The sequence below is a fragment of the Pelodiscus sinensis genome, chromosome 1, assembly GCF_049634645.1.
Source record: "Pelodiscus sinensis isolate JC-2024 chromosome 1, ASM4963464v1, whole genome shotgun sequence".
NCBI classification, from domain to species: domain Eukaryota; kingdom Metazoa; phylum Chordata; order Testudines; family Trionychidae; genus Pelodiscus; species Pelodiscus sinensis.
This window is the reverse complement of record NC_134711.1, coordinates 284,725,311-284,752,923: the sequence shown is the minus strand read 5'-3', so window position 1 is coordinate 284,752,923 and position 27,613 is coordinate 284,725,311. Positions and strand designations below refer to the sequence as shown.

The 27,613-nt window shown below is 42.1% G+C and overlaps 1 protein-coding gene across 5 annotated transcripts in view; it reads right to left on the bottom strand.

Moving 5' to 3' along the window:
• DGKH (diacylglycerol kinase eta) overlaps positions 1 to 27,613 on the bottom strand; it is a 267,234-nt gene that overhangs the window by 78,015 nt on the left and 161,606 nt on the right. For 4 of the 5 annotated variants that reach the window (XM_075918953.1, XM_075918954.1, XM_075918955.1 and 1 more), the window contains 8 exons: positions 27,421 to 27,553; positions 13,899 to 14,005; positions 13,051 to 13,176; positions 12,043 to 12,145; positions 8,779 to 8,941; positions 5,278 to 5,386; positions 4,872 to 5,011; positions 2,005 to 2,092 (listed from right to left, as the gene is read on the bottom strand). In XM_075918953.1, the coding sequence (XP_075775068.1) occupies positions 2,005 to 2,092; positions 4,872 to 5,011; positions 5,278 to 5,386; positions 8,779 to 8,941; positions 12,043 to 12,145; positions 13,051 to 13,176; positions 13,899 to 14,005; positions 27,421 to 27,553 (969 nt within the window). The remainder of the gene's footprint in view (positions 1 to 2,004; positions 2,093 to 4,871; positions 5,012 to 5,277; positions 5,387 to 8,778; positions 8,942 to 12,042; positions 12,146 to 13,050; positions 13,177 to 13,898; positions 14,006 to 27,420; positions 27,554 to 27,613) is intronic. The other variant, XM_014574199.3, reaches the window with a different exon arrangement.

Genomic DNA, 27,613 nt, shown 5'->3' with positions numbered 1-27,613 from the left:
ATCTAAAACAGAATGTTCTTTCTGAGAAAAAAAAGTGAAAGATATCCTGCATCAAAAACAATGGGTTGGAAATAAATCATGGAAAAGCATGGTTCTTGACCACTTACCAAAATCCTGGAGTGGCTCCCCCATCAAAAATTATCACCTACTCCATATTTAACCCATAATTTAAAAACTAAATCCTGCTTCACAATGATTTTGTGCTTGTGAGATTTAAACAAGGTACTTTATGCTTCTATTGAAGACATCTAAAAATCCATTAGTTATCTGAGTTTCTATTTGTGACACAGAATAAGTAGAAATATAATTTATTCCATTGTTTTAACCATTCACCTTAGCTCCAGAGCTCTGATATTAAAGCATTAAAGATATTAAAGGAAAAATAAATAAAATGTTGCATCAGAGAACAAACACTGATGTCTGAGGTCCCAGTGTGGCCCAAGTGAAATGATTATGATGAAAATGAAAGTGTGTAGATATTTACCATTTTAAATTGTTATAACACAAAGTAAGATTAGTCAATTAGTCTCTAGTCTTTCAAATACTTTAATTTCAGTTAAAACCAAACTAAACTATGAAGAATATATTAATATGTGGGGGAGGGGTGAGTTCAAGATTCCCAAAAGAAAATGATTGTTTATCATTCCGAATAATTACAATTAGGAAAATGGCCTATGGTACTTATTTTCTAAATATTATGGTTATAAGTATTGTACATCGTTTCTTTAGCTTTAATTGGTACTAACTTGAACAATTTCATAGCAATATTTAACTGGAATATGCATTATATTTTCTAACTGTAGAAGTGGAAGACATATTTGAAAGCATGGATAGTTCTACAAAATGGTAGAAAAGTACACAATCTATCCACTGGGGATAGAGCTGCATGGCAAAAGATCATAGATGTAGAAAATAAGGATGTTGGGGGGAGGAGGCAGCACCCCCACCTGGTGGCCAGAGCTCTACTCCTGGTCCCACACCTAGGGTCCCCCAACTCCCTCTGGCTCAAAACCAGCATTTTTCTGCTGCTGGACTCACATTCAGGACTCTGCTCCTGCCTCCAGCTGTGGCCACACCCTTGGCCCCCGTATCCCTGTCTTTGCCCCCCTCCTGGAGCCATAACCTCATGCCTAGCCCCAGCTCTGGAGGGATGACATAAAAAGTTTGGGGACCACTGGCTTTCACCACCCACACTGTAAAAATGTTCTAATGCCACTGCAAAGGACAGTAGAGTTGGGACCCGAAGCTCTCTGAATCTCAGTTATTTAGTGAACTCCCAGAGTTTACTGACTCTGAACTATCCAAACAGATTTGCTAATGATTGAATTCTTAATCAGGAACCTACTAATTAATTTCTGCTTCTCGAGTATTCTCAAGTTAGGATTGATAGCTGCATGAAATCTTGCAGGAGGGTGACATTTTGCCATTTCCAGCCATTACAACATCTTATACCACGTGAATTTAATCACAACACTTCATCCCACCCCCAGAGTGATGCTACAATGGGAATGAGGTAGGCATCTAGTCTGAAAGCTGTATTATGATAGTCTACCAGTCCAGCAATTATTTGCTGATTTCTGAATGGACAAAAAGGGGAAAGGAAATCATGCAGTCCTGTAAGGCACTTTCATCAGGTACAAGATGCCTTTATTCTTCTCAAGAAAGCAGATTCCTTCCAAAAAAACCCCTCACAGTTCATTTTTTCCTAAATTCAAGATATACTAGTAAATGTTTTACTTTTACAAGAAAATTATTTCATCGGTGGTGTGAATTCTTTCTGATTGCTCTGATGAGGATGAGGATCACCTACTCTCCTCGCTCCTTTTTTAGAAAAAAAATGAAATATTTTAATCAAGGACTGAAAACCTTATGATATGTTTATGACATGAACTAGATCTGATTTAATGACTTCTTATTCCTGTAGCACTTTTTCTCTTAACTATTTTCATTATCTTTTTCATGTTGTCACTCAAACAGCTAGGTGTATGCAAAATAAAGCCTTACCTGACATTCCTCAGATTCCTCTTCTGGAGTAACTGGAAGAAGAGAAGGCTTTGATGGTAATTTTAGTTCATATGACATTATACTCCATCTGAAAGAAATAAAAGTACCAGCTTTTAAAATTTTCCAAATTATCAGATTATTCTAAGAACATCCACACAACAGACACTTCGGCTTGTCAACAGAATAAAAATTTAGTGACAAAATAAAAATAATCACATACATATGGGGTCTTTCCTGGGGTTTTCACCCTGAGTAGGATGAACAATAAAAACTCTTATAATTAGAAAGTAAGTGGGAGTTGTGAAATATCAGCATTTCTTGATGTTAAGTCACTGAGTTTCGAGAATTTGTTGTCATCTCACCTTTCGCTGTTTAGTTGTTGAACATGTCTTGTCTTTGCCTATGATATCCAAATTACTTCCTGTATAAAAGTCTCATCAACTTTTATTATACAACAGCTACTTATAGCAGGTACAGTAAACTTCCGATAATCCGGCACCTTTAGGACCCAGGGTATGTCTACACTACCCTCTTAATTCGAAATAGGAGGGTAATGTAGGCAAACCGCAATTGCAAATGAAGCCCGGGATTTGAATTTCCCGGGCATCATTTGCATAAAGCCAGCCGGCGCCATTTTTAAATGCCGGCAGTTCGAACCCCGTGCCGCGCGGCTACACGCGGCACGGAGTAGCTAGTTTGGATTAGGCTTCGTGGAATGAGGAGTACAGCTAGTTCGGATTAGGAAGCCTAATCCGAACTAGCTACTCCATGCCGCGTGTAGCCGCGCAGCACGGGGTTCGAACTGCCGCCATTTAAAAATGGCGCCGGCCGGCTTTATGCAAATGAAGCCCGGGAAATTCAAATCCCGGGCTTCATTTGCAATTGCGGTATGCCTACATTACCCTCCTATTTCGAATTAGGAGGGTAGTGTAGACATACCCCCAGGGGGTGCTGGATTATCAGATATGCCGGAGTACCGGAAGGGGGGGCATGACAGGTCGGAGGGGGTCGGCGGGGAACTGCGCCGCTCAGGTGAGGGTCGGCGCCACGGGATCAACCTGGCAGCACCCCAGCTGCTCTGCCCCCGGCTTCCCCAAGTCAGCCACTGGTCAGTTTCAGCAGTGGCGGACTTGGGGAAGCTGGGGGCAGAGTAGCTGAAGTGCTGCCGGGTTTGTCCCGCAGCACCGCTCAGGTGAGGAAGCCAGGGGCAGAGCAGCTCCAACTGTCCGGTTGGCCGGAGCACTTCTGGGTTTCAGTTGGTGCCAGACTGTCAGGAGTGTCGGACCACTGGATGCCGGACAATTGGAGTTTTACTGTAGTGAGGTGCACTGAATATGACACTGAAGTGAAAGACATGACACCTTGGTAGTACTCCCAAATTCTACTGCTGACCTACCAGGTAACCTTGGGAAAGTCAGTTCACAGTATAGTATCAGTTCACCCTATAGTATCCACATCATAAAAGCAGAATAATGATACATATCTTCCTTTCTAAAGTAAGAATATAAAAATGCCATACTGGGTCAGACCAACAGTCCACCTAGCCCAGAGTCTTAAGTAATTTTGTATAGCCTGAAAACTTTGCAACTTCAATGCTTACCCCTTTTCCCACATCATTTACCAATATATGTTGAGCAGCTCTAGTCCCAGGATAAATCTTTGGGGAAATCTGCTATTTAACTCTCTCTGCAAGGAAACTGACCATTTTTCTTTATCTTTATTTTCTTTTAACCAGTAATAGAGAGCCGAGTTAGTCTGATCTTGGTAAAACAAAAGGAAAAATTATGTAGCACTTTAACAAGTAACAAGATGGTTTAATAAGTGATGAGCTTTCGTGGGCCAGACCCACTTCCTCAGATCATATTCTGGAAGAGAATTGGCATGACTATATATACCAAAGAAATACATTGAAAAAAGTGAACACTTTATTAAACTGACAGTTAAATAATGTTCATTTTTTTCATTCTATTCCTTTGATATATATGGTCATGCCAATTCTCTTCCAGAATATGATCTGAGGAAGTGGGTCTGGCCCACGAAAGCTCATCACCTATTAAACCATCTTGTTAGTCTTTAAAGTGCTACATAGTTTTTCCTTTTCTTTTAACCAGTTACTGATCCTTGAGAAGACCTCTTTTATCCTGACTCCTAATTTTGCTTAACAATCTGTAGTGAGAGCCTTGTCAAAGGCTCTCTGAAAGTATTAATTCATTATATCCACTAGATCACACTGATCCAAATTTTTGTTGACCACAGCCCCTACTTACAGAATTCTAAGAGACTGGTGAGACGTGATTTCTTTTTATAAAAGCCTTGATGACTCTCTCCCAACATATCATGTTTATCTGTGTGCCTAATCATTCTGTGGATTGCTAGGTTTCCCCAACCAATTTACCCGGTATTGATATAGGCTTCTTGGTCTGTAATTGCAAGGATTACCTCTGAAGCCTTTTTTGAAATGATCAAATGCCGAGTTCACATTAAAAGAGAACTTGATTTTGAGACAGGGGGATGGGGTAGTATATAATTATTGTATAATATGCACATACACACACCAATAAACATCACAGTATGATGTCTTCATTGGATTATCAACACAGCCAATTTGTTTTTGAAACTCAAAGATCTTCCTTTGCTACATGGATGAATACAGCTCTCATGCAAAACAAGGAGGGAGACTAGTCTTCACAAAACTGAGAAAATGAACTTGACTGGTGATGGGTTTTGTTAATGTGCTACCTTTTAAGCTGTTTAAACAACAAAAACGACAATAAAAGAAGCCTTTGAGAAAAACTTTTAGGCCATTAGAAACCTCCACAGGTACTTCTAAAATCTGTCACAAATACATACATACACATTTTTTTTACCTGTCCAGCATTTTAGTGCTGGCTCGTTCTAGCTTTTCCAAAATTTGAGGAAGTTGTGTGTCATCATCACATGACCCTCCCCATCCAAGGACTCGGGCAAGATCATTTCCAGTACCAAGGGGAAGCACTCCCAGCTGACACTGAAATACAGCAAAAAAAATCAAATCTTTTATTTCCATGTAAAAGAAATGGAAGCATGAACCAACATATATATTTACCCTTTCAAGAATCAAATGTTAATTATATAGCTGATTACTAATTAAAACCTGTAGGTTTAATCATATGGTCCTTATTTAGTTCAAATTTCCTAGTGACTTCAATGGCAGTGTTGATTTAAGTAAGGTCTACAGGTCTATCTACCTACCTATCTGTGGGCAAAGGAAAAACAATAAGTACACACACTTGCCTGTTTGTGCAAGCTGAGTTTATCAATTTCTGACAAAACCCAACCAACGCTTCCATCTCCACCACATACAAGAATCCGGAAATTGTCAAACTTCTGAAATAACCGTAAACTGAAGGGAAAATGCAACTGGTTAGAATGCATGCCCATGAATGGATATTCAATGAAAGCACATATGTTTACATAGGTGCCTGCTTTTTTTTATGATAATAGCAATGTAGATAAGTCCATCTACTACAACATATGAAACTTTTATTTTATTATATGTTCTACCTACTGCATTTTCTGGAAAATAACATGCATTAATTTAATGAACATTTTTACTTTAAAATATAATGTGTAGTTTTCAGGTTTTTTTTTTTAAATATGAGGTTTATGAGAATATTGTCCCAAAGTCCATGCTTTAAGAATGGCATTGAAAGTCAGATGTTTGAGGCACCATGGCAGTCAATGGCAGTTTTGCACCAGTAAAGATTAAGTATTGACTGTAGAGTGTGGTCCGCAATATGGATGGGGTAAGCAGTCCAGTCCCCGTCAAACTGTGATTTTTCTAAACCAAAGGAAAATTAATCACGATGCATGACATGGTGATCATGGGAATATAAGGCAATCAGAGCGATTACATTTCATATTGCAGCTTTAAACAGTATCCTGTTACTACTCATAGACTTTAAGGCCAGAAGAGACATGCATCCAGTTCCTTCTGTTCTCCAAATTCTGCCAAGATAAACAATACAATACTCTGTTTAGGTAGTAAAGAAAAGGAGGGCAGAGGAGGCAAAGAACAAATGGAAAGGTGAAACTAAGAGGAAAGGAGAATGAGACATGAAGATATACAGATCTAAGAGGAGAGAGTACCTGAACAGAAAACTAAGAAAAAATAAGGGAAGAATTACTAAAAAATACTGTTTCTTTAAATGATAAAAATAGGTCTGTATATTTGTTATGAATATTATTTTTCAGTGCATGGATAATCTTAGCAATATTTCTAAAAGAAGAACATAACATGAATGTCAGCATTTTGAACAGCTCGTGATATTTCTTAATGAAAATAATCTATCTTGTATAACAGACAGATGTAAATTCAAAGACACAATATTTCTCATCTCAAACAGTGTTTGGAATCACAAAGATGATGCCAAAATGACATTTGCCACCCCAGGAATAGAAATAAATCCTCTAGAAATACAACATACAGAGAATTATGTGGCTGAAATCAAGAAGTTATCAGTATCACCTGATAGACAAGACACCACATACCCCAGGTTTGGGAACCAGTACTACAGGCAGTCCCTGGGTTACGTACAAGATAGGGATTGTAGGTTTGTTCTTAAGTTGAATTTGTATGTAAGTCGGAACTGGATTCCAGATTCAGCCGCTGCTGAAACTGACCAGCGGCTGACTACAGGAAGCCCAAGGCAGAGTTGCTCTGCCCTGGGCTGCCTGGAATCAGCCGCTGATCAGTTTCAACAGCAGCTGAATCTGGACGCCTAGGACAGAGCAGCTGGGGCACTGCCGGGTAGAACCCAAGTCAGCTGCTGCTGAAACTGATCAGCGGCTGACTTGGGGACACCTGGGGAAGAGCAGCTGGGGTGCTTCCCGGTTGGTCCAGTAGCACTGAGGAGCGGCGCTGCAGGACCAACCCAGCAGCCCCAGCTGCTCTACCCCAGGCGAGAAAAGCCTGGTCTGCTGGGGGGGCGCACTAGCTGCAGACCAGGGAGACGCGGAGCAGCTTTTCTCGCCCAGGAGCACACGGGCGGCGGGACCGCGAGGTCCCGCAGTCCGTGTCCTCCGGGGCGAGAAAAGCCCCGTTCGTAACTGCGGATCTGACATAAGTCGGATCCGCGTAAGTCGGGGACTGCCTGTATAGTGAATTAGCTCCCAACTTGCACTGAGTGAAGTTTCTAAACCAAAATGCTTTGAGATACAACTTGACAAAAAACCCATAATTTTAAAAAAGATACAATTGTTAAACTTTCATATCTCAAAAATGGGTAGCCCAATTCAACTGTGTCTTCTCATTTCCCTTGGCAAGTGGAATATTTGGTTAAAGGATTTTTTTAAATGTCTGGATCTAAATTAAAGTTATGCTGGAAAGTAAGTTATAGATATAGAAAATATAAATGCAAATAGATTCATTTTTTATTTGAGGGGCTTCTTAAATTTTTAATCATACAAACATAGATCTGCCATCTTAAAAATGTAAAATAAACATATTTACTTGGTATTACCTATCACGAATAAGACATTTAATCACAAAGCAATATCTGAGTGGAATAGGCTTAGATCACAAATATTTGTATATAAATTTAATATTTTATGAAAGCATTGAAATAATGTATGGCACTCACTGTGCAAATTTCCCTCCTTAAACTCTACTAATTAATTTAAATCTTGTCTTGCATTACCTGTGTTATTTTAGTCCTGGCTTTGTCTCCAACAAATATATGATAAATTCTGTATAAAGTTCAAATAATAGCTCATTTGCATTGGTGACCTTAACTGTAACTGAATTTAGGTCTAATGGTTGGTTAAGCTAATACACTTAACCAAGCACATAATTTACTGCAGCATTTTCAAAGTGCTATTTGTGTCCAAAATTGTAAGAGCAAATCTGTGGCACCACTGTAGCACATCTGATGAGGATGCCCTATACTGACTGGAAAACTCTCTCCTCTCGGCATAATTATTCTGCCTCATTGAGAAGTGGAAGCTATATTGCAAGAGAGTGTCTCCTGCCAACACACTGTGGATATGGACAGCACAAAACCTGTGTCACTTTGGTAGGGGGCATTTTCACAATGTAAGTTAAATCCATTTAACTGGTAGTGTATACCTGCCTCAAAGCCTTTTTAGAATATTATTTTAAAGGTATTTTAAGAGATTACAGAAATATTTACACATACAGATATGTTTCTGCATACAGATATTCATAGGGAGCTGCCACTTATAGCTGAACTGTATGTTAAAAAATGCATTAAAACACAAATTTCTTTCGACTGTGTATAATGCTGTGATTCAGGAAAGCACTTATGCATATGCTTAGCTCTTCCAAATCAGGGCCTGAGGGGGTATTGTCTACACAACCTGTGGTAATCCTGACCCCTCCCTAGCTTCAGAGTCTGACTGCCAGCCTCAGCCACAACTTCAAAGCACTATCTGTACGGCTAGTTTTAGAGCATTAGTGCAAACTCCACAAGCCCCATTCTGTCACTGCTGCAGGATGCATTTGTAGAGACCAGTCTGAAGCTAGACAAAAGTCCATAAAAATATGAATGTTTAATTTCAAGTGAATCTTTAAAAAAAAATCCTTTACACCCTCAGACTTGCTAATGCAGTTACAAGTGACCAGTGTTTTACACTTTATTTTTATCTGTTACAGATGTCAATAGGAAACCAAATATAAACATTGTTTTTAAAAAGTACTACAATCAAGGGACAACTGAGTCACTCTGTACTCCATTCCTTTTGAAAAGGATTGCTCAAAATGTCGAAGTTAATTACCCTAAATGAGGTCCTCCATTCATTAGATCAAACACCTGAGCTGGATTTAGCGACTGTTTGAATCGACGAAGAAACTTTACTCCCTGATTGTCTCCGCTCTTTGAGTTAACAAAAACTAAAAGAGGACTGGCACAGGATGGTGGGCAGGTGGCTTTCCAGAATCCTGTCAACAAAGTTAGAAAGAATTAAACAAGTAAGGCCTTTATATATGAATACATTCAAGAAAAATCACAAGAAAGGAGAGGAGTATGAATGAAAGGACGAAGGGATGCAATCATGCAATACATAATGAAAAAAACTGAATTGAATATTAGCTTCAAGGAGAACAGCACTGCATTATTAAATCTACTTCAAATTTACCACTTTGCTTTTTTGTCTATCATATTTGTATCTGATTTTTTGTGTATATTTAGCAAAACCGAAGAAAACGGCTTTTATTTTTCACAGCAAAAAGGTGGGCTGATGGAATATTTAATGTTCTTCCAGCACTCATCACCACAACAGAAAATAATTTTTCCATAGCTTTTTTGACTTGTTTTTTAAAGCTTCTGTCAGGTTGCACCATGCTGTATGAGTATTGAACTGAGACCTTCAATCTATAAAACCTACCAATCCCACTGAATCTAAGAACCCGCATACATTTCAAAAAAAAAAAAAGTGATGTTGTTAAATTACTCCCAATGGAGACTTTACATGAAAACTTTTATTTCAAACTGAATTCATACAGCTGAGTTATAATGGAAAGACAGAACAACACACCCTTATGGTCTGATTCAAAGCTAACTGAAGTCTTTGCAAGTCTTTCAATTGTCTTCAATGGGCTTTGGGTCAGACCTTTAGTAAATAATGCTAATGTACAATGCTGTCATGAAAATCACATTTACTCAGGGCCCAATGGGAGTTATGGATGGTCAGCATCAGCACCACTTTGCTCAGGCCATATGTGACCAGGTTTGAACTCTATTTTGGGTAAGAATATCTTTTTAATTGTCTAAAAACAAATAAGAAAGCTAAAAATCATATCAGTTCCGATTAATTAAAAATGGACTTTGAAAGTGTAAGAAGTTTAATATAATTCCATTTTCTATTAATGCATAATTTAAAATATTTTTCACTAGTAAGCAATCTAATTGCACTTATAATGACAGCAATCTTCTTAGCATGAATAATGAATAGTAGCAATTTCACTGCTTCAGCCAAAGACATTAGACAGTAAGTTCACACAGTGAATATCTGCAGCATTCACAGAGATTTATATTAATCCCAGACCATCACAAAAAAAATCCTAATTTAAAGGTAATGGGGTTGCCTACGACACCAGCACAAACTATAAAAAAGTGAAATAAAAAAATGTGTTTGTCAACATTTCACTCAACATTTGATCTTCCCAACCTTCACTAAACCTTCTGTCCTGCCACTAATATCAAACTTGTTGCCATCCTTAACAGACGGCACCTTTCAATTTTCACTATGTTTATTGGTATTTTTTTCAAATGTCAACAAGAGTGTTCCTGCTTAAAATAAAATGTGAATAGAAATTGGAAATGGTATTTTTTGCCCTTAAAAACATCATAAGATGGTTGTAGTGGGACGGTCACCCCACTTCAAGTGAAATAATTGTTAAATCTAGCCCTGAGAGAGGGCTGGGGCTGCGGAGCAAGCAGCTGCGGCAGATAGCAGCCAATTAGGGCCCAGCTGGGATAGTAAAAATAGGGGCTCCGGGAAAGGATGAGTGCACTCTTGCTCCAGTGGTGGGGCAAGAAGCACCTGGCTGCTTGAAGGTGTACCTGAGTCAGAAATGTGCTGGGGAAAGGCAGGCAGAGCTGGAGAGCTCTGGCCAGGCAAACTCCCAGGCTGAGGCCTTGCTCTCAAGGCCTGACAGTAATAGGACTATAGGGAGGCAGCCAGGGCAGAAGAAGGCAGCAGGTCCACACCCCCTTGCCAACGATGAGTGGCCATTTCAGTCTGCAGTTTGCCCCTAGGGCAGGAGCTAGATCCGTGGTCCCCAATACGGTGCCCGCGGACGCCATGGCACCCGCGGGGGCATTCGTGTGCGCCCGCCACGTGCTCGGGGCTGGCCTGGCCCTGGGCACGTGGCGCATGCACAGTGCCGGAGCCGGCTCCAGGCGCATGGTGAGCGCCGGCCCCGGGGGGGCGCCGGCCCCGGGCGCGCGGCGCTTGGGGGGGGTGCCAGCCCCGGCCCCTTGGAGGAGGGGGGGGGTGCCGGCCCCGGGCGCACGGCGCTTGGAGGGGAGGGTGCGCCGGCCCCGGGTGCGCGGCGCTTGGGGGGGGGGCGCCGGCCCCAGGCGCTTGGAGGAGGGGGGGGGGGCGCCGGCCCCGGGTGCACGGCGCTTGGAGGGGAGGGGGCGCCGGCCCCGGGTGCGCGGCGCTTGGGGGGGGGCACCGGCCCCCAGCGCTTGGAGGAGGGGGGGTGCCGGCCCCGGGCACACGGAGCTTGGGGGGGGAGGGGGCGCTGACCCTGGGCGCGTGGCTTTTGGAGGTGGCCCCGGGCACTTGGAGGAGGGGTGGGGGGCGCTGGCCCCGGGCGCGCGGCTATGGGGGGGCCCCGCCCCCGTCCCCGCCCCCTGGCGCCCAGCGGGCGAACGGCCATGCCCCCTGGCGCCCGGCAACCTCCACAGGTTGGGGACCACTGAGCTAGATGATAACTCGCAGTGGGTCAATGAGGGAAGGTGTGTATAAGGGATTGGAGTTCCTTGGCAGGGGAGGACCCCAGAGTGTGGAGCACTGCTGTAGGATAGTACTGTGAGGAAAGGTATTTGTGAACTGGGAGAAACATGGGACCTGAACCACTGCAGAAGGCAGTAACTGAGGGAGAGACACCAGCCAGAAGAAGATGTTCCAAGGCTGAAGAGCTAATTCCCAAGGAGAACAACAGGAGGCACCGAGGCAGTGAGTCATGGACTGTTACAATGGTGCATTTACAGAGTTCAGGAAGCTGATCTTTGCATAACACAAAACAGAGATTTGGAGCTAAAGAAATTATTCTGTTTAGCTGGGAGATCCCAGTGAAATATGAGAACAGAAAAATTTTAAAAGGGGAGCATTTAAAATATTTCCTCTACAAGCTAGTATATAGTGTTCAAAAATAATTACATGGAAAATTCAGTCATCATCCAAAGTGGTGGTGTGCTAAATCTGGAGACTAACTTATCTATGAAAATTGTTTTTAGCCCTGCTTTAGGTAGAAATCTCAGTGAAAAAGTAACAGTAGTATAAATACTAGTGACCCATTATACTACGTACCATCAGAATCTATGCTGTTGAGTGCTGTTGGAGGTATGATGGATACTTTACATTGTCCAAGCGGACACTTACGAGGAAACAGATCTTTACAGGCAGTGTGAACCTAAGGAAAAAATATTAAATGAATAATTGTTTCCCAATATGTACGATTTTATAATAAAATTGGTAGCTAGGTATTATTCAGAGATGGGGTAATACATAACAGATTGTACTGCAGTATATTCAAATATAACTGAATAATCTATGGTTTAATGTTGCATATCTATTTTTAAATAAAATATTTATACTGCACTATTATACTGTAGTTAAAAGTCCTGCAGATTTCCCACTTCTAGGAAAGGCACCAAATTACAGAAGAGAAGCTATCAAGAGATAAAGGCATCAAGAGAAGAAATGCAATTATATATTGATGAGAAGACAGTAATAGAATGATGGAGAATTTAAATGTATACCACATAAGGAATAGTACAGAATATAGGAACAGGGGTAATGAAGGCTCAGCGATTATATATTTCAGGATAGATTAGGATAATTAGATTTATATTTATTAGACAAAATGAAGAACCAACATGATAGACACATATAAAAATATAAAGAGCACAGAGTATGCCACCACCTATTCAAGCAGAAGACCTCAAAACACAAGCAACTCTAGTATAGGATGAAGTATAAAGGATCTAATTCAAAGCTCACTGAAGTAAAAGCATAAAGGCTCGCCATTGATTTCAGTGAGCTTTAGACCATGGCCTCATGGAATTTGGAAAAATGTGAAGGATGTATGATACATGGCAAGGACGGAAACTAGAAAAAAACTGTATTTATGGATATATTAAAACAGACAAGTTGGACAGATTCTAAATTATAAATGTTAATGTGTGACTTGGACAGATCTTTATAAGCTGCCTTGTCTCCTTCCCTTCCAAAAGTAAGTAACAAAAAATAAGAATAATGGATAAATAATCATCCTGTCAGAATCCAAGACATTTTCACAAGCCATACGGTACCTACCATAGCTTTACACCAAAGGCACTTCCAATCTTGGAGACGTAAAACACTGCCACAGGTCTTGTCACAGACTGCACATTTGGCACTGACAGGCAAATTACCTTCTAACCATTGGTGAGGCATAGCTATCTGTGAGGAAGTTATTATAAAGTTAAATAGCATAGCAGTAAAACTAAAAAAAGATCAGCAATTTAGCATCCTCCTGAAGCTTTGCTCTGATTTACTCTTTGCACCTATATATAAGTATGTAAATTTCTGTATGCCTGCAAGTTTTTGGCAATTCTAGCACTAACCTCCTAGAGACAAATTTCATGCCGGTGGCAGTAAAATTAACTCATCTACTTTGACACACCTCAGGAAAAAACTGTTGTTACATTTTAACTCTTGAATGTATCAATAGAACATATGTATCAATATATAGTAATATATATACATCAATGAATTCTAAACAGATCTCCTGGAAATTCGGAGTCAGTTACAAAAAGACAAAACAGACAGAAAAAAACAGCACATCAATTAGTCTAACATAAATACACCTTCTTCGCTCAAGTTTGAAGTAGGATCGAGAGGGGCTTCTCATAGCAATTCTCAAAGCTCAGAGACTCTCTCCATACTGCTCACAGAATTGTGTACCATGGAATTTGTCCTTCTAGAGCCCACTGATGGTAAACATGTCCCCTAAAATATAACCTGGGACCAAGCTTTTAACAAAAAATCTATAGCAATACAGCCAACTACCATTAACTTTAATGGGCAACATAACATTTCTACACTTACCAATTAAAAATAAAATGAAGCACCTAACAAATAATTAACTGTTGTGAAGTATTGAAAGCCTGAATAATACTTACACCATCTTCATCCTCAATGATATCCTTCCCAATGGAGGCTAATGTAGTCCACTTGCAATTATTTGTTGCCCTGACTGCACACCTTTTATGTGCTTTAAATTTACACACTAAAAGATAGACACAAATGTACTTATATTAGCTTCTACCTGACTGCAGTCTCTGTAAAACATTACATTAACAGTTACATTATCAGACATTCAGTCAGATGTAAATCACTTTATAAAACAAAGGAATACATGTTCATGTACAATTCAGACAAAACACAAAGCAGATAAAATAATAAAAATTCAGAGTAAAACTCTCATTCTACCTTTTACCTCAATGCAGTTAAATGTGTATTACATACTGCTGTTTGCTGACTGCAAGATTAGACATTAAACTATGGAATGGCCATCTTAATTCTTCTTGCTCTTGTCAATTTATTTATAGGTAAACTTTAGTAATACTAATGACTTTTTAAATGCAATTATTTTATCCTGTAGCTTTAAAAAATCTCCCATTGACATAATAAGAGTCAATATAAATCTCTTGCTCAATATATTTTGAGTGCATTCCTCATTACAGTTATCCATGGCTTTGTCACCTTGAAACTGAATTACTTGAATTGGAATACTCTGGATAGGGTTATATTTGGAGACCATTTGGAAACTTTAGTAGATGCAGAATACAGTAGTCAGTTTGCTTAGTTATTTCTGGAAGGAGCATATTATGTCTGTCCTCTGAGATATACATGGGTCCCTAGTTAATTTTCAAGTGCAATTTAATGTACTTATTTTGACCTATAACAAAGTAATTGTTTGGGGTTGGCTACCTGAGAAATTGTCTGTCTCTTGTGTGACACAGAAATAGCTGAAATCACCTGAGGCATTTGAGTAGCTAGAGTTATGATTTAAATATGAAGAAAGTTCTTGCCAGGCATTTCCAGAAAAGGAACTTTACATGGAGCAACCTTTCCTGTTTGTCTAATACAGGCAGTCCCCGGGTTACGTACAAGATAGGGACTGTAGGTTTGTTCTTAAGTTGAATTTGTATGTAAGTCGGAACTGGTACATATTGTAGGGGAAACTCTAGCCAAACATTTCTCCAGAGCTCAGTTTTATTCTCCCACACCTCACTTCCCTCAGTCCTTTATTCTCAAGCTGAGGTGTCTGCTGAGAAAAGCCGCTCCGCGTCTCCCTGGTCTGCTGGGGGGTAAGCAGCTAGTGCGGGATTGCCTCACCCCGTTTGTAAGTAGGGATCCGATGTAAGTTGGATCCATATAACCTGGGGACTGCCTGTATAGTCTTTTAGGGTGTGTCTAAACTACATGGCTCTGTCTACAGAGCCATGTAGATTAGGCAGGACGGCAAATGGAAATTAAGCTGCTATTTAAATAATCGCCGCTTCATTTAAATCAAAATGGCCACTGCGCTGCACCAATCAGCTGATTGTCGGCACAGAGCAGCAGTCTAGACAGGGATCTGCCGACCCCAGAACCCTTCGTCGGCAGATCCTTTATGCCTCATGAAACAAGGTTTATAGGATCTGCCAATGAAGGGTTCTGGGGTCGGCAGATCCCCGTCTAGACTGCCACACTGTGCCGACAATCAGCTAATTGGCGCAGCGCGGTGGCCATTTTGATTTAAATGAAGCAGCGATTATTTAAATTGTCGCTTCATTTCCCTTTTTCAAGTACACTAATCTACATGGCTCTGTCGACGGAGCCATGTAGTTTAGACGTACCCTTAAGGTGCAATGTAAGGCCTACAGGTAGAGGATTAGAAGGGCATTTGTCTATTCAATAGACTGGGGGGTTACTGTTGTTTCTCATGGGTTACCAGAATAAGGACAAGCCTAATTTTTATAGATTTACAGGCAGTCCCCGACTTACGCGGATCCGACTTATGTCGGATCCGCAGTTACGAACACGGACTGTGGGACCGCGCGGTCCCGCTGCCCATGTACTCCCCGGCAAGAAAAGCTGCTCCGCATCTCCCTGGTCTGCAGACCAGGAAGACGCGGAGCAAAGGGGCGCGCCTGGGCTGCCGGCTTCCCCCGCGGCTTTACAAAGCGGCTTCCCCCGCGGCTTCCTCCGCTGCGCGAGCCTTCCCTCCTCCCCCCCCCACGGCTTTCCAAAGCCGCGAGGGAAGCTGGCAGGGGGGCAGCCCAGGCGCGCTGCGGCTGTCCCGCTGCTGGCGTCCTCAGAGGCTTTGCTCCCTGTCTCCCTGGTCTGCTGATCTCCAGCAGACTAGGGAGACTGGGAGGAAAGCCCGGAGGACCCGGGCGGCGGGACCGCGGTGCGTCTCGATCCGCCGCCTGCATCTTCCTGGTCTGCTGGGGGGGGGTGCGCAGCTAGTACGCCCCGCCCTCCCCAGCAGACTAGGTTTTTCTCCGTCGCCTGTGGCAGAGCAGCTGGGGCGCTGCCGGTTTGTCCCACAGTGCCGCTCTGGGCGCTACTGGACCAACCCGGCAGCATCCCAGCTGCTCTGCCCCAGGAGTCCTGATTCAGCCGCTGCTGGTCAGTTTCAGCAGCGGCTGAATCAGGACGCCTGGGGCAGAGCAGCTGAGGTGCTGCTGGGTTGGTCCAGTTGCGCCGGATCGGCACTACTGGAGCAACCCAGCAGCACTCCAGGTGCTCTGCCCCAGGCGTCCCCAAGTCAGCTGCTGCTGAAACTGACCAGCGCTGACTACAGGAAGCCCGAGGCAGAGTTGCTCTGCCCCGGGCTTACTGGAATCAGCCGCTGATCAGTTTCAGCAGCTGCTGACTTGGGGACGCTTGGGGTTCTTAAGTTGATTCTGTATGTAAGTCGGAACTGGCGGTCAGTTTCAGCAGCGGTTGAATCTGGACGCCAGTTCCGACTTACATACAGATTCAACTTAAGAACAAACCTACAGTCCCTATCTTGTACGTAACCCGGGGACTGCCTGTATTTGGAAAATCCTTAGTTGTTTTAATGTATTATATATATGCCTCTTGCATGTGGTTAGAGATTTTAAAAGTACAAATTTTATTTTGCTTGATGTCATTAGCATACTATGTAATCATATTGTACCAAACAGACTGATGGGTGACAGCTGAATTTTAATTTTAATGGAAGCATATAAGTTGATTCCATCTATAGAATTTTATATACATTACCTGCAATAATCATAAAATATGACCGCCATGGCAGTAGTGGTTTTGCAAATAAATATAACTACCAAATATTTTGGACCAACATTTGTCCAACATTAAAAATTGCTATGTCCTGGCACTAAAGGAAATTCCTTATGCTCATTTTTATTTTTAATACCATTGAACCATTGCCAGATTACTTTTAAAAAATGAACATTGCTTTTAATCCTGCCTTTGGGCTGAGAGAACAGAAAGACATAGTAAAGGGCAGAAGAACAGAAAGAGTATTCCAGTTGCTCTCTAGCAGTCCCCATGGCTACTTCAAAAACAGCATTCATGGAATCTAGCGGTATCTATGTTCGCGCCTTGGAATAGGGACAGATTTTCAAAAGTACTCAGTACCCACAACAGGTGAGAGATTTTTAAAAGCTCCCCTTGAGACACAGAAATAAGGGCTAGATTCTCAAAGTGCTTAGCATTTAGCAGCTTCCACTGGACCAGCCTGGGGCAGACACTCCAGACCTTAGTTCAGCCTGGGGCAGAACTAAGTGTACCCCATGTGCTCAGCTCTCTTGAAAATTTACCACTTAATCAGGTGACTGAACGGGAGCTAAGCACTTCTGAAAACAGCCTTGACAGTGAGTGCTGAACACTTTTGAAGATTCCGCGCATACATGTGGGATCATGAAAACAAAAGCATCACTAGACACCGTGGTTCACACTTTTGTCACCTGCAGGCTGGTGTACTGCAAAATCACTGAGGACTAGATTGTAGAGTCAACCATAAGCCCTAAATAAGAACCAATATACAGTTGTGTTGCTTCAGAAGCAGACCAGAAATAAAATTAACTCAATCAAAATCTGGAGCCTTCTTCACCCTTGCTCCAGGGGGCATAAGCTGTGCTATATGTAAGCATACCACAGTTTCGTTTCCCCTGTACATCAGCTCAGCTGTGATGGCTGGCACATGGGTAGGGATGAGAGGCTTTTTACCACATCTCCCCATCCTTCAATGCAGGAGCCACAGAGGTGACTCTCATGTCTATATATAGACCTGTATTAGGGGTAGCCAATGCAGTAGGAGTGGACAATAATTTTTGGCCAGGGGCCACTTTAAAAATTTTTGAAGTGGCCCCTGGCCAAAAATTATTGCCCACCAATTTTTGAAGTGGCCTCGGGCTGCCCCCAAAAGGGAGGGGCATAAGTGGGAAGGGGTGGGGCCAGGATGTATCTGGGGTACCCCACCCACAGACCATGATTGGTCTGCGAGTGGGGGAGCCTCTTTGCCGCCCCCCCCCTTCCTACGAGGCACCCATGTCGCTGGCAGGGCGGGAGGAGGCTTCGCATGCTCCCCCACTCCCAGACCAATCAGGACCTGGGGGTGGGGGAGCGCGCAAAGTCTCCTCCTGCCCTGTGAGGAGCACGTGGCACTCTGAAGTGCTGCATGCTCCTCACAGGGCCAGGGCAGGGAGAAGGAAGCTTCGCAGCTTCCCCACCCTCAGGCCTTGATTGGTCTGGGAGAAGAGAGCACACAAAGCCTCCTCCTGCCCTACCAGGAGCATGCGTCACTTCAAAGTGCCCAGTTAGGGCTTGGAGACAGGGGAGCTGCACAAAGCTTCTTTCACCCTGCTCCCACCCTGCGTGAGCATACAGCACTTTGAAGTGCCACGCACTCCTCACAGGATGGGGGTGGGGGGGGAACATGGTGGAGGAAACTTCACGCGCTCCTCTCACCCCCAGGCCAATCAGAGCTTGAGGGAGGGAGAGCACTTGATGTCTCCTCCTGCCCTGCAAGGAGCACATGGCGCTTCGGAGTGCTGCATGGTCCTGCCAGGGCAGGAGGAAGTTTTGCACATTCCCCTGCCCCTAGGCTCTAATTAGTCTGGGGGTGGGGGAGCAGTAGGGATTCCGCAGGCCAGATCAACCTGCTTGGCCAGCTGGATCCAGCCCACGGAGACCCTTTTGCCCACCCCTGCCATACAGGAAAGTAAATGGATTCCTTGTGCCCCGTTACTCCTTTGTAAGCATGAAAAGGAAAATCCAGCTGAGCCCAGTATCTAAGTTTGAAAATGGAATCAATGCAAAGGCTCCTGGTCAGGCAGAATGCAGCAACAAACCTTCTCTAGTGGACAAGCTCTTGAGAGGATATCATACTGCAGTCTGATCCCTCCACTGACTGACAGTCTGCTTCTATTACCTGTTCAAGGCCTTGGCCCTGACCTACAAAATCATCAGCAACTCAAGACCAAGCTGTATCTTACATCACCCCCTCAACATTACTAGTTAGACAGTTGTACCGTGGAACAATGCAGAGTATGGAAGCCTTGACAAACATTTAAGAATGGGAGGCAGAGAAAGCTCTGTTTGTAGAATGACTTTCCAGAAGAGATGAGACTAATCCAAAATATGATCACCTCTACAGTATGCTGCAAGGAAAGCATTTCTCAGCATACTTGGAATAATTTTAAACATATGTTTATATGTGTATATCTAAGCAGAATTTCCTAGAACCTTCAAAAGAAAAGGAATGAAGATGTCACAAAGTCCATTAGGAACTTGATATGCAGATCCATTCCACCTGGGAAGAACTTAGATACTTTAGTGATGTGAATGACATAGGCAGAGAATATGTCCTCATTTCATTACAGTTCGGTGGAAGAGCAACCATCCAATCAGATAGTATGACTCTAGAACCAATGTCTTGTCAACCTGGATAGCTCACTGCCTAATTGGCTATAGCTATGGGTGCCAATTAGGACTTGCAAATTCAGACTCAAGGCCAACCAAAAAGTAACTCAAACCTACCTATCCCTAGCATTCCAGTAAAAAGGCAAGGACCAAGAGAAAATACCCTGGTAAGTGGCAGCTCTCAAGTGCACTCTGAATACCTTGCCTCTTATCCATCTTCATATAAGACTGCCTAAAGAGAGTTACAAATATAAACCCATCCAGCAGCATGCAACAATGCTTGCCATTCTGTACACTAAGCACTGTCCAAAATGAGTTTGGTGGGAACAAGGACCTCTGTAAAAGAACAAATGCATAATGGTGAAGAAAACTTGCAATGTCAGAAGCCTTTACAAATAGATTTTTTTTAAAATTATTAATTAGTTTATAGTGTCCCTTTTGTTAGTCCCACCATTTTAAAGGTAAGATTTATAAAGAAAAGTAGAATTCAACCAGAACTAACAGAGATTTGCAAATGTGACATTTTAAGCACTCCTATCTCAAATGATACTAGGGCTGATAAATAAATGAGGTATGATACCAAAAACCATCCATAGCATCCAGTTATATTTCTGGATGTCAGTGACAATTTTATGATAAAACTTAAAAGGAAAGGAAAAATGCAGCCAGTAAGAAACCAGGCTATTAAAAAATATACAGTATAATTTGTAAAAGTATAAACTGTCTGGTAAAGTGCTCTGATTAACTGTAATATACAACATTTCCCCCTTAAAAGCAAAAGCAATCAAGTAGTCAACTTATCACAGTTGCACCAACATCTGTTGCCAGATACAATAAATAAAATCTATAGCAATTATTAGGTATAGTAGAAATAAAGTTAATGGAATAGACCATTGTCATGGGATCTTTTATTTTGAAAATAACCATCTTTGTTATAACATGGGTTTGCGTTAAAGATGTTTCATTTTCTTGACCGATTTATTAATTATACTGCATTGAAAAAATTTGCATGCCCTGCCAAGCCTCTCTCTATCATCTTGCAAGGTTTCTTTTTGGTAGTTTTCAAAGAACATCTGCTTACTTGGAATGTTTTCCTGATTTCAAAAGCTAAAGCCAAACTTTTGAAACTGACAAGGAGATCGCTGTTCTAGTACCCATAGTTTATGTTGTCAAGAAACAAACAGTTGTCCTGTGAGAGTCCACGGAACCTGTTATTTTGTTTTCAAGAATACAGGGCTTAAAAATCCACACTGAAAATAGTGTCAAACACTGACATGAAAACAATGACATTCAAAGCATTCCAATTGCAGTCTGTATGAGGTAAACTTGTTCAGGAAAATAATTCAAAGATCCCTTGTTAGTTTTCTCATTGTCATGTAAATTTAGTCAGCCAACAACAAAATACTTATATATCACACACACAAAAACCATGCTAAAAACATTAAGGTTGAATTGTCAGGCCCTCAAATGCCACAATTAAGGTTGCCTCTGCAACCTTAATTTGATTCCCTTGTCCATATGTATTACAAAACAGTCTAACTATAAAATCATATACTATTTTTCCCCAGAAGGTCCCTGGTCTTATTCAGTGTGCAAGATGGATAGTGTACAAATAATGAACAGTTATTCATCTCATTTTTTTGTGTGTAAGAAAAAAAAAGGTTGAAAGTGTTTCATTTGCATGGAAGCTTTTAATTTACCAGATATGTCTAACATTGAATTATCAATGTCAGCTCTGTTATGAAAAATATATGAATTCTCTCTGCAATGCTACATTCTGAACTAAATCTTTGCTGAGTTTATTTCTATTTAGCATACGCATAAGAGCAATATTCCTTAAAGACTGATATGGACAGGAGTATAAACGTGCCTAAACTTATTAGTGGGGAGTGACTGAGGCTAAGAAGCATTCTTAGGTTCTGTGGGTTATTATGAGTCTTTGTCTGAAAATGTCCCTCCACTTAATCAACCTTCTAAATTCAAAATTCCTAAGTAAGGCAGACTCTACAACTTTAAGGGAAAGAAGTTCTGAAGGATGGGGAATGAGAACTTTCACTGAATTCAAATTATTCTCCACAGAATTCCAAAGCAAGACATATCATGTAATTTGTCTTTATTACTAATGTCTGTGCACAATTTTGCAATAGGCATCAGTATATTATTTATACTAGCTAGATGCAAATCTTGACTTGCAGGCATCACATATTTAGTGGAACAATGCTGATAATTGGAGATAGTATATGCAGAAGAGATAAAAAGGAAAAAACTGTATACGTAGCACTGTATCTCAGAAGTATTTTTGAGCTACAACTAAAGAGGAAAAACACCTGTGGACATCTGCTTCAGACCAGCAGGACTGGAGGGAATGAAATATTACTGAACCATTTCTCAAAGGTCTTTAAGCTGCAAGATACTGAGACAATTGTGTTTATCTACAAGGTAACATATACAGCTAATCATAAATCAAAAAATACAAACAATCTAAGTTACGCAGAAGACAATTCTTGTGCCAGAAAGCAGGAACATCAATAAGAAGGAAGACAACCTGGATCTACTGATAAGGAGAAAAATAAAAAAACCTGAGTAGATGTAAATAACAGGAAAGCCTGGAACCAGTAACCATGCACTAATTTAGCATAAAAATAAATGGATTCACAGATTACAGAAGTACTGTAAATGGGTATCACATTTCAGGCATGACCATTGTAGCAAATTTAAAAAAATGAATAAGATGTAATGAGAAGAAGTGGCTTCGAAGAAGTCTAGGTTACTTTTAAGACATATATACTCTACATTATCTCTGGTAAAAAAAAAAAAAGAGAGAAGTACATGGTATTTCAAGAGCAGGTAAAGCAATATGACATTTTTTAAATGTTCTGGAAACACAAACAAACAAAGGAGACAACAAAGCAAGGACTTTGTCATGTAGGACTTGCAAAAGAAAGCATGGGTAGGCAAAAAACCAAAAAGAGCTTGTTAGCCAAATAAATTAAAGGGATTAACTGTGGCTTTTACTGGTACACAGTTTCAGGGGGTGAGGAGAGACTACTGTAAAACTAAAGAAGAGAGGCAATCCAAAGATACAATAAGAAGATTAATTTAATGATTAGTTGAGATACTTTTCTGAAATTTGCCTTCAAGATTAGATTAGATTAGATTAGATTAGATTAGATTAGATTAGATTAGAAAGGAAGACCCTGTAAACATAAATTAAGAACAGGTGAAAGAAAATTTGAATATACATAAACCAGTCCAGATTACATGCATTCTAGATTCCAAAGGATATTAGGAAACAAATTACTCTACCACTAAAATCATGGAGAAATTGAAACGTAACAGAAAATTAAAATAATGTAATATTAGTTTTACAAAAGGGAAAAAGTGATCCTGATAATTACCATCATGTAAACGTAACAGATCATTAAGAAGCAACAAAAAAAAAGAACTGAAAAGCTAGAGGACAATGGACTACAAGCATTCAAATAACAGAATCAGAGTGGATAGAACAAATACACAAGTTTAGCAAAACTCTTGCTAGACAAAACTTAACCCTTTTTATTAAATAAGTACAATATTAGCTCTTGAAGGAACACAGTAGATGCAATACATTTGAATTATGCTTAAGCACTAGATCGTACTTCAAAAAGATAATGAATGACTGAAAACTGTCTGAATGACTAGGGAAATTAAAAGGGAAATGAGAAACAGCTGTGGCAGTGGAAGTGGAAGTCAGCTACACCATCTCTAACTTCTGTGATATATATGATCCCCAATGAGATTACATAGATTCCTGAGGCTCTGTGCTGGTGCAGATTCCCAAGCTGCACTGCTGACCCTGCCAGGAAGAAGCAAGTAGAGTGGAGGCACTGCCAAATAAATTCATATGGGGAAAAAAAAGAAGTTGTCCACTCAGCAGGATGCTGAAGAACCTAGGCCTGCCCATCAAAATCCATAAAGAGTCTGGCACTAAATAATATAACTGGAGATTTCTACATAGGAGATATTGTAACCCACTTTGTTAGTTGCAAGGAGTGGAAAGGCCACCATAAATACACTAGCACATGAAAAGAAGGGAATTATCTTATCAAGTGGAAGACCAGTGCTAACAAGGCCAGTTCAATCAGAACGGATGTGACCCACTCTCAACAGTTGATGAGATGTAAATACAGAGAGGGAAAATTCTTTTTGTAGAGAGCCAGCCTTCCCAGTCCTTATTCAAATCCAGATTAGTACTGTCAAGTTTACAACTGAATAGCAGCTCTGCAGTTTCTCTTTGAAATCTGTTTTTGGGGGGTTTTTTTGTTTTGTTTTTTGAAAGATGGCCCTTTTAAATCTCTCACTGAGTGTCCAAGGCAAATGAAGTGTTCTCCTGCTGGTTTTTGTATATTACCATTCTTGATGTCTGATTTTGTATCCATTTATTATTTGGAAACTGTTCAGTTTGGCCAATGTACCTGGCAGAGGGGCATTGCTGGCACATAAAGGCATACATCACCAGTGAACAAACCTCTGTCAGTGTAACTGATGTGATTAGGTCTTATGATGGTGTCGCTTGAGTAGGTATGCGAGTAGCGTTGGCAACAGGGCTTGTTGCAGGGATTGATTGCTAGATTAGTGTTTCCGTGGTGTGGTGTATACAGGCAGTCCCCGAGTTACGCGGATCCGACTTATGTCGGATCCGCAGTTACGAACGGGGATTTTCTCGCCCCGGAGGACTGGAGCGGCGGGACGCCTGCTCCCACCGCCCGCCTCCTCCAGGGCGAGAAAAGCTGCTCCCCGTCTCCCTGGTCTGCTGGGGGAGCCAGCAGACCAGGGAGATGGGGAGCAAAGCGGCGGAGGACCCGGGGCCGGACCCGCAGCGCTTCCAGCTGATCTGGAAGCGGCCGCGGGTCCGGCTCCGGGTCCTCCGCGGCTTTGCTCAGCGTCTCCCTGCTCTGCAGACCAGGGAGACGCTGAGCAAAGCCGCAGAGGACCCGGGTCCGGACCCGCGGCGCTTCCAGCTGATCTGGACGCTGAGCAAAGCCGCGGAGGACCCGGGTCCGGACCCGCAGCGCTTCCAGCTGATCTGGAAACGGCTGCGGGTCCGGCTCTGAGTCCTCCGCCGCTTTGCTCAGCGTCTCCCTGGTCTGCAGAGCAGGGAGACGCTGAGCAAAGCCGCGGAAGACCCGGGCCGGACCTGCGGCGCTGATCTGGAAGCGCCACGGTCCGGCCCGGGTCCTCCGCCGCTTTGCTCCGCGTCTCCCTTGTCTGCTGGGGGGGGGACGCAGCTAGTCCACCCCCCCCCCCCAGCAGACCAGGGAGACGTGGAGCAAAGCCCGGGGCCTGTGGTGGAGCAGGTGGGGCGCTGCCGGTTGGTCCCGCAGCACCGCTCCTTGGCGCTACTGGACCAACCCGGCAGCACCCCAGCTGCTCTGCCCCAGGCGTCCTGATTCAGCCGCTGCTGATCAGTTTCAGCAGTGGCTGCATCAGGACGCCTGGGGCAGAGCAGCTGGGGTGCTGCTGGGTTGGTCCAGTAGCGCCGAGGAGCGGCCACACTACTGGACCAACCCAGCAGCACCCGAGCTGCTCTGCCCCAGGCGACCCCAAGTTAGCCGCTGCTGAAACTGACCAGCGGCTGACTACAGGAAGTGATCAGTTTCAGCAGCAGCGGACTTGGGGACGCCTGGGGTTCTTAAGTTGAATCTGTAAGTAAGTCAGAACTTGTGTCCAGATTCAGCCGCTGTTGAAACTGATCAGTTTCAGCAGCGGCTGAATCTGGATGCCAGTTCCGACTTACATACAGATTCAACTTAAGAACAAACCTACAGTCCCTATCTTGTACGTAACCCGGGGACTGCCTGTAGTTGCTAGTGAGTATTTATTCAGGTTGGGGGCTGTTTGTAAGTGAGGACTATCTTGCATCTGTAAAAGTGAGGGATCATTTTCCAGAATAGGTTATAGATCATTGATGATAACCTGGAGAGATTTTAGCTGGGGGCTGTCGGTGATGACCGGAGGTGTTCTGTTATTTTCCTTGTTGGGCTTGTCCTGTAAGAAGTGAAAATACTAATAGAGCTACTCCTCTGATACTTGTTAGGATCCCATCTTTTAAACACAGACCTTAAATTTACACCTGCTGATTTCTCAGGGAAACTGAGTAAATTCCCAAAATGGATTACCAGAAGAAGCCTAAGCAGACCCAGAACAACACTTTAGCAAGTACATTAGTGAGCATGAATAGGAAGGTAGAAAAATTGAAGATGACATTGCTCATGTCAGAAAATGGGGAACCCTGCAAGCAGGCCTGAGACTTACCCACCCCCAGCCAGTCCTGCCCTTTCCCAGGCCTAAACTGCTCCAAAAATGGCTTCTCCTCTCTGCTGAGCTCCCCGGGAAGGGTGTCTCACTCTTTATTGGTTGCCAAGGAGACTCTGAGTCTGTCCTTGCTCCCAATATCTTTCAGGGACAGTGTGTCTCTCCCTAAACTATCAGCGCACAGAACCCCAAGAACCTAGGTAATCTCCTTGAGGTTTACACATATATTCATATCAATGTCGAGGAACAGTTTTCCCTTACTTGATGCCTTCAGATGGTGAGCACTGAAGGGCAGGACCTAACACAGCTTTAGCACAGTTGCCAGTTAGAAAGCACTGCATACAGATAACAGGATCAGAATTCCACAGGTAGTTAACATACAACTTAAAATCTATTTCTGAATAATCAATTGTGAAATAACATATACTTACATTATTTCACAGCAACAAGAGTTTACTGGGCAGTTAACTATTTTATAATTAAAGGTCTAGCCATCATTATAAAAAGTGTTTACAATGTATTTTTCTTCCCAGTGAGAAAGCAATACCAAAACTTATGAGTGTCATATACATTCCATAAGAACACATACGATGCTTCACTTATTACTATCTTCCAGGAAACAAAGTAGACATATCACCACCTTTCACAAAAGTTACAGTGGAAAAAAGCCAATACAGGATAAAATAAAACTGAATATTTTCAAGATTATTACAGAAATTTGCCTGTACTGTATCATTTCTAGTTTAACACTGAACCTTTAGGAGCATCCCATTTTTTCATTTATGTTGGATATTAGTTCTTTAATTATCAAATTAGGAAAAAGATATAAATGATTTTTTATGCATTATATGGATCAGTGAAAAAGCACATTTTACCCTCCCTGCCTGTACTGCAGTATCAGTCAGCAGCAAGAAAGCAGCAAAATCAGGCAAAAACTGGGAGGAAAGTGGTCATGGGCCAAATAAGGAGTTAATTGTTGTTCCAGATTTTTGCCAATGAGAGACTAACTTAATTCTATTTTTTCCTCTTCTCTGTTAAAGGAATGCTGTATTAACTCTGAAACCAGAGGAAAGAAAATGTTGCATTTGGGCTCCAAATCATTTTTCAAGTTCAAATCAAAGTACTGTAATTTCATCTTCTCCCAAAAACCTTACACTCAGGCAAGCACATATAAAAAAAACAAAACCAAAAGGAAAAATATTCCTGATATTTGTAGCATGAGAAACATTTTATAATGAGTTGAACTAGAAAACAGTATCCAGTCTATGACTAACATGTAATATTAATATTGTTAGCCTTTATTCTAACCAACAGAAATGTCCTTTCTACAGCTGCGAGTGAGTTTCTTCTCACTCCATAGCATTTTCAGCATTGTTACCTGCCTATGGACTTCTATTTTTGTATTAGCTTATGGGGACATTGTAAGGAAAAATATGTTGACTTTACCTTCACAAGACAGGCCATGAGAAGTGACTCCAGAGAGGCTCTCTCTGCACACATTACAGAAGGTAGGTCGGGCATGGGAGCAGGCGTACCAGTTATGCATCCCTGAGAAATGTTCCACATTAAACTGTGCGGTCTAGTAAAGGAGAAGTTAAGACAAATTTGCAAGTACAGAACACAGCTACAGAAACTGAAA